Here is an 8186-nt window from a genome sequence, read left to right as displayed (position 1 = left end):
ATTGTAAACCACCTATCAAAATGTATGTGGCTAGAATTGCCCTCTTTGCCATGTGTTAATTAAAACATTTTTCTTCATCTCAACTTCTTTTTCTTGGGTCAACATAACCTCACAGAGTACAGATCTGATCGATTACCCTCAGGCTCAGTTTACATCTTGAATTTTGGGGTCTGAATTCAATTCAATTCAATCTGTCCAATCTCAGCTATTCTTTTTTTTTTTTACTGAAAAATGACAAACTAAATTTGAGAAACACTTCATTTTTCTAAATTGACCAAACTTTAAAAATATTTGTTTTAAATGACTGTCCAAAAATGTTGAAGCAGGAAAACTTCATAGAAATGGTTTCCAGAGTGAAATATTTCATAAATCAGTGTCATTCAAACAGTGGTTAAATTTCAAAATTAGGTTTTTCATTATTATGACTTTTCTTTGCTTCTCTATGATCCCTTTCCTGTGAAAAATAAACATGGAGACGTTAAAGTTAGTCTAATACTTTATTTTCTTAAATACCACAGAATATTAGTACAGTCAGTCACACATATTTTCTAGAGGCAGAAGACATTCTGGTCCCTCTCACCCCGCTCTTATAAAGGGATAAAGGGAAACCCTGGGTGGCATCAGAGGCTACGTTTACATACAAATTCACTTATACAGTACAGAGTGCTGGCCATAATCCAGTTGAAATCTCAGTCAGGTTTAATTGGCATGCAATTCGGATAATCTGTGACACAGTATCCATGTTGCGACAGTCTATTTAGCATAAAATACTGGTTACTTTCCAACTGCTCCCTCCCTTTTGATGGTCAAGACAATGACCTCATGTCATATAGGCAGGGCTGGTGAGAGAAGTATAGGCTTCATTTGCCAAATGGATATCATTAGCCCATAATGAAGCCTTTTTTAAGTTACATGTACAAAATTAGTCTTGTGCATAAGAGCCTCGATCTTGTTGCCAACCAATTTCTAACCATGCGCAACAAGGAACGCTTTTTTCTCTGAAGTGGAGAACAAGCTTACCCAGGTTATTCTGAATTATGACATCACAAAACCAGAATAACCACATTATCATCAGATAACCCCATGCATGTAAACATAGCCAGTGTTGTCAGCTACAGTATATACAGTGTTGATTCAGGCAGTGCACGATGGGACCAGGTCAGTCAAGTCAACAGTTAGAAGATTCATATTTAGGGGTTAAATCTCACCAGTTACATGTTTGCAGTCAGGTCAAGACATCATTTAAAATCAACTTGTCACTACTGACAATCTGTCTCTGAATTTATCTTTCAGTAGTACCATCACTGAAGCAATAACAGATTCATTGGCACATTAAACACCATCATGAACAGAGAGTGCTATAATGAATATAGATCATTTCTGACATTTAGGATTTTGTGAGATAAAAATCTAAGCAACATTATCAGTGAGCCATGTCTCTGTGATATTTTTTATAACAAAAGTCATCAGACAAAAGAGAAAAAAAACAAAGGGGCTCTTCAGTGTAACAGTGCAGCAGTGTGAAATGATGTATTCATGGCCATTAAAGTCTGATAGGCAGGAGGACACTGAACACAATACACACTCTGAACGGATGCAGCAAAATAGGGATGTGCTGTATTCCACCAGAAAAAAGATGCATTCAGGTCTGAGCGCTATTGGGTGGAGAGAAAATGGGATGCAAATGACTTTCTAGAGAAATACAGCTTATTTACAGGGTAAGAAAGGAGTGCAAGGCTAAGCTTTCATAGACATTCACACACTTAATATCCACAGTATATACCAAAAGACATGCGTAGAGGCACATACATATTCATCATACAAAAACGAAAACATACCAAAAGCAGAACACCAGTCAAACACGGCTTGTGACTCAAATCTAATCAACCGACAATGAAAACAATGCGCGCTAAAGCACTGACATCATGGGATGTGAAAAGGCAAAAGCTGAAGTTCCAGCCCTTTGAATAAAAAATATTAACATTGTCACAACAACAAAGAGACATCAGTAATCTTCCATCCATCTCTTAACCGATAGTGAGTGCCAGCCTCATTTTAAACATAATTCAACAGAATGTTATCACCCAAAGAAAAAAAAATCTCCTTTTGTCAAAAAGGAGGTCTAATATTTGGTTTTCAAATTGGGTTTTCAACTTTTGTAGAATATGTTTAAACATTTGTGTGGCACAGTGTTAGCGCCTTGATAAATTAAAAAGAAAATCCCTGCTTTGATCCCTAATGGGGAGGGGCAGAATCAAAAGGAAAAAAAAAATAAGCGTCAGAAAGGCATATCAAGACCACCAATTTAAACTGGATTGGAATTGGTATCCGATTGCAGTATCCAAAGTGGTATGGGACTGTAAATTGTAAAAATAAATGCTTGCATGAATTGAAATGCTACAATTTGATTAAAACAGTCCGATTATTCTAAATACAAATGGCTAAAAGGCATCTTAAGAAACTTGTCTCTTAATCTTTCTGTTTAACTTGACATAAAGTTTATTTTTTTATGGTGAAGTAAAACCACATTTCTTTAGACTATGACTAAAAACAACCTTGCAGAGTAATAAAAGAGCAGAGTAACAATGCAAGGACTGGTTGCAGTGTTTAAATACTACCTGTATTGCTACAGACCAATTATAACTTTCCTTCATCCTCATTCCTCACTTTTTTTTTAGCTTACTGTAGTTTGGCAGATCACATAAGAAAAAATAATAAGTCACTGTCACAAACTGATAACGTTCAATGACAAAAGGAAACATTTAAATTATTCTAATTACTAGTCACTATGGAATAAAATAAATTAGACTCGACTTCTTTTTTTCCACTCATTTCAAATCTTACTCCTCCTTCTCGTGTAGAGAGGCACGTACACGCTGGCGCATATAAAAAGCAGTGAGAGCGCTGCAGCAGGCAGTGAAGATAAAGAGTGCAACGGCATCGTGTGCAAGATCACCGTGAAGACGCTCATAGAAGGAACGCCGCTCTGTGAAGTCTGTTCGCAGCGCTTCAACCTGCGTCAGGGTGCACACCACCACAAACACGTGAAAGAGCTGGTGGCCCTGCCCAATGAAGTCACACTTCCCAGGGAACAAACTCTCTGGGTGAGGGCAGCAGAAGAAATAGGCGCCGATTAAGAAAAAGACCACGTGGTAAAAATGGTAGGCCACGACTGGGTCGGAGCAGCCCTCCTGGTAGCAGCTGTAGATGCGGTGAACCACAGGGCTTATGTCTAAACAGTAAGCCAAAGCTGAGGGCACCACTTGGAAGAGCTTTATGGCTACCTTGGGCAGCTCAGGGCTCGCATATTTGCCATAGCAGCAGCCGAAGCAAGTGAGCCAGGCCAAGAATGCTGCGGCGGGTAAAAAGAGCCCTTGCACTCGAGTGTGCCACTCTTTCTCTATGGCGTAGTAGTAGTGCGCCAGGGCGCTGCCGTACTGGTAGACGGCGACCCCCACGTAATCGAGGAAGTAGAAGGTGTAGTAGGAGAGCTCGGACTTGGCGGAGAGGAGATGAGCGAGAGCGCTGAAGGAGAGGTAGGTGAAGGCTGCCAGGAGGACAATGAAGAGGGGCTGAGCGTGAGGGTCTCGCAAAAAATCGACCGTCTCTGAGATCTCCTGCCACTTCACCAAGATGATGAAGGCGGCCAGCAGATGGGTCCACACATTGAGGGTCTCATTGTGCCTTTGGAAGAGGGTGAGGAAGTAGTAGCGCCAGCTTTGGTCCGGCTGTCTGTAGCCGGTGAGGATGTGGCGCTCGCGGAACACCCAGGGAACGTCAGACACCTTCACGGTGCAAGGCAGCGTGGGGAAGGCCGACTCCAGAAGCTGAGGGATCTGACGCAGCTGCTGCGCGTTGATAAACAGGCGACCAATCTGCTCCATCACCACCGTCGCCATGGCAAACTAGAGGCCAAAGAGGAGGGTAGAGAGAATGAAACAAACAGTCAGTCAGTCAATATCTGTCTGGCTTTGAGCTACTGTCGTCTCCAGGTCTGTGTGTGTATAAATTGTACTGTGTGTGTGTGTGCGCGCACGCTCCTACCATGCTACCACTAACATAAAGCAAAGAAGTTGTGCATTAATCCACAACAGGTCGGGAAATCAATAAATCAATGTCAGTTATCAATCAAAACTGTCAAATATTGTCTGTTTCCATGTCTTTTAAGTTTTATGATTATAAATTATATATCTTTTGTACATTTAAGCAAATTGATGGAAAATTTTGAAAAGTATTTTCAATGTTTTCTTACATTTTCTAGCCCAAATGTTTCATCCAAAAGTAAGCAACAGATTGACTGATCATGAACATAATCATTGGTTGCAACTCTAATTTGAGGTAAATGAAAACATGTGGTCACATGATAAAAGGATAGATGGGATACATTTTCATAAACATTATGCAGCTATTTTATATTATTACTATTGACAGCTTCAAACTCATTTTGATACTACACTGACTGAATAGGGAAATATAGCCTCTTTTTTTCCCACATTTCCCCCCGAACAACTGTTCTTGCACACTTGGGTTGAGCGGGTAACATTTACAGCACTACGTCACACACACCACCCACTGTGGGTCTTTAGCTAAGAAGAAGTTAGCTCGGTATTCTCAGTATGCGTCATTTTTCCAGCCTCAAACTACTAAATTTTATAAATTTACTGTTTATCAGACCACAAATGAAAAAATTTGGTTGGAAAACCGATAGAGGCCTCATTGACGACTGTACAAAAACACAACTTTATTTGGTGAAACTATACAATATTGTATGTAGAAAATAACTGCTGATGGACAAATAGCTTTACATGTTGCTAAAGTAACCTCTAACTGTAGCTGGCATTAGCTAGATAACTCAGTCAGCCGTGTAGCTGCCTGGACTGAGAGTGTTGGTGTTTCCACCGCTAGCACAGGAGCTTTGAACTGTGCACACCCGTTGTTGCACTGTACCAGAAGCAGGCGTAACACTTTACAGCACTACGTCACGTGGTTAGAGCGGCCGTAAATCACCTGTAGCAAAAAATACCAATTCTTACATAATGTTGCTTTAAGCTTTAAACACAACACTGACTCCTTATCACCTTTTTACATTGTACATGTACAAGTTACCAAACAGTTAACCCACTGAGCAGATACAGAGCAATATTAACATTCATCAGTAGCTATGTTTTTGGCCATCTCACGGATGTAACTCCACCATGCACTCTCCTTTCAGCTCGGTTTTGGTCTTCACCAGCTCCTAGAAAAAAATATCTGGCTCTTTAGTTGCTAAATGGTCCACTATGTTCACCAGCTAGTCGTTATGTTTGCCAGGCATTTGGTGCTGGGCGGGTAGAGTAGGGTGGCTTTATGGTTGAAAACAGCTGCCTGCTGCAGTTATGTGCCAGAAGACTGAAACAATAAGCCACAGACTAAAGGAGACTAAAAGGCTCCATATGGAAGTGCAGTGTTGCGTCATGATCTGATTCACATTGCAAAACGGTCATTTGATCCATTGTTAATAACAAAAATATTGATTAGTGCAGCTTTAAGTGTTTTCCTCTGTAAGAGTCAATTACTGGCAATTTCAGAATGAATCATAATCATGGACTCAAACTGTTGGATGCGAGTGTTGTTTGTGGAGACAGCAGTTTTGTTTGGTTGTTTGTCTGACCATCTGATTGGTGTCTCTGAATGTGTTCCCATGTTCCCTTTAATCTGTTCTACAACATGATGCATCACTTGAAGGACAGTTACAAACCACAAGGCCTCAGGTGCAATAAAGTTCTCAGCTGTCCTCATAGTCATAAATTCTACCAATGAGGCACTCTTTCTCAGTTCTCAGTATCGGTGATTGCGATCGCCAAAGTACTTCCTGAGATGTGTGTGTCGACACAGAATTGATATTTCCCACACTGCCTATGTTTGAGGGGCGGTTGGTACGGTTTGAAAATAGTTTTTTAATACGAAAGAGAGTGGAAGCTACCAAATAACAAATAAACTATTAATGATACAGGTGTTTTTGGCCAATCCAGCCTTATACACCCAGACAGGTTAAAGATATAGGTTTCACATTATGCTTCACTTTTGCTTGACTTGAAAATGACTCAGACCTGAACTGTGCTGTAATTATGTAAGTATTGTGCATCTCTACCTAAAGATGATACTCTGATTGGCTCTTCCTCATCAGATCTAGCTAAACTAGTTCTGGGACTCACCTTTAAGTAAATAAACAGCAAGAGAACATGAGACTCACAGTTCAGACTCACAGTTCAGTGCTTTGCAATAAACTCTTCTTTTATTTTTGGTTGCAACACTAAAATATGTTGACTTAAAAATGTCTCTCTCTCTGCACATTGTACTGATTGTGTCTTCCTGGCTACAACTAATGTGAGCGCCCTCTACATATACTGATAGCAGGGCTAAAATCAGTTTACCACATCCTTGATTTGACGTGCCCATCACATATTTCTGGGTTAGTGTACTCTACATCCCGGAGATGTGGAGAAGGCAGAGAGCAGAGACAAGCAGCCTCACAGAGATCAGGCTGTGTGGGATGAACACAGGCCGAGGTTCAGTCGGAAAGGCGTGGAGTGATGAATGGGAAGAGATTACGTAACATAACCCCATCCGACGTCCACACCCTATGTTTCCAGCAAGGGTTGCAATCATTTCAATTATTTATGGGTAAAAAAAAAACCGACTATAACCATGAAGGATTTTTTTTATATATATATGCATGGAACACGGGCCTATGTTGGGCCTGTTGCAGTGAATTCCCACAAGCAAATCTGCACCTGGTCGACATGTCTGTTTAAATTTGAGATCCAGTGTCCGAAATCAATTTGCATTCCCCCTTTCCCCGAGCCTCGATGCCTGTTTTAATTCCTCATGAGCATCCCAACCCTCTGCTGTGCGCGGTTTACTGTTGAATGGATAAAATAGCGCTGCACATTAATGGAAAATGTCAAGGGGGGTGGGGTTGGGGAGGGGGTTCGGCGGTCGAGGCGCTTCTGAACGTATTTCACGCTATGCCTCTATACCGTTTTACCAAAGAAATAGCTGAATTGTCGAGATCAAATTAATTACAAAAAAAAAACATACCTGTATATGGTAGAATCAGTCCAAAGCTTTACGTTTAGCAGTCGATGAATGATTTAGAGCCGTACGGAATATAGATAACATTGTTTGAAGGGTTGAACAGAGAAAGGATGACCGTGACGGGAGCAGCGCCTGGCGGCTCTCACCGCGCAGCTGCTGGGAGGACACAGACAGTTTGACCGGCGGCTGTTGTAGCCAATCAGCAAACGCGGCGCCTGTCTTTGACACGGCCGCGCACATCGTGTTAACCAATGACAGCCGCCGCCTGGCCGATCGGCCCCGCCCACTCTCCACCGAAATTCTTCCACTGCCAGATGAATGTATGGCACTCCGATGAGGCATTTCTGTCTGATAAGGAGCGTTTGTTGTCTTATTGTTGACCCCGTGTTTATTAAACTGGTTACCGGTGTCTTCCAGTCATGCCAGTGGTGGCCTGATTCAAAATTATTTAGAATTATTTATTGTTATTAGTTGTACTTAACTATATTAATGATATTAATGATTTAACCCATAAGGGTCCACTATGATATAGAGGCCTATTGTCATTCCCTACTCCTACAATATCCACACAGGACTTTGCTATTCCATATTACTGCTCCCAACTTTGCACATGCATGTATCATGGTGTGTCTGTTAGGCTGCATGAAAAGGAAAAGGTTGCATGCTATTCCTTTTGACTTGCATCATTTTCAGTGAATTAAGTTGAAGCTAATCTCATAAATAATAACTCTTACCAGCACTTTCCAAAAACAAACTTACAAAGTGTTTTACATTAAAGATAAATAATATTAAGATCCCAAACATAAGATATAAAACAATAATAACATAATAATAATAATTTAAATTTAAATAGGCCTAGTTAAAGCAAATACCATGAGTTAAGAAAAAGCCATAGGATAATAGAGTCTTGTCAGATTTTAAAGAGGAATGTATGTTGTTACATTTTACATTTGTCTGTCAGTTTGTGGCTTCCAAGTTACTGTGATAACCCAACTGGATCTCATTTGGTTATCAAAACAAGCACTTTCCCTGCTTGACTAGTGTGGTCAAATTCGTTTTATAGCCTGTCTTTTCTCTTGATTAGCATTCAGTTACAAAGTTCCCTTTGT

The 8186-nt window shown here is 40.7% G+C and overlaps 1 protein-coding gene across 1 annotated transcript; it reads right to left on the bottom strand.

Annotated features, from left to right (window-relative positions):
- Positions 1–495: 495 nt before the first annotated feature.
- paqr7b (progestin and adipoQ receptor family member VII, b) lies at positions 496–7234 on the bottom strand. The gene is made up of 2 exons (XM_035673102.1): positions 7081–7234; positions 496–3905 (listed from the first exon to the last, which is right to left on the bottom strand). Exon 2 carries the CDS (start codon positions 3897–3899, stop codon positions 2841–2843), a length of 1059 nt encoding a protein of 352 aa, XP_035528995.1. The 5' UTR covers positions 3900–3905; positions 7081–7234; the 3' UTR covers positions 496–2840.
- Positions 7235–8186: the final 952 nt, after the last annotated feature.

Source organism: Morone saxatilis, unplaced genomic scaffold, assembly GCF_004916995.1.
Source record: "Morone saxatilis isolate NCDOM2014 unplaced genomic scaffold, NCSU_SB_2.0 Contig24, whole genome shotgun sequence".
Lineage (NCBI taxonomy): Eukaryota > Metazoa > Chordata > Actinopteri > Moronidae > Morone > Morone saxatilis.
The sequence above is the reverse complement of the archived record's forward strand: the minus strand, read 5'-3'. Positions and strand labels throughout refer to the sequence as shown.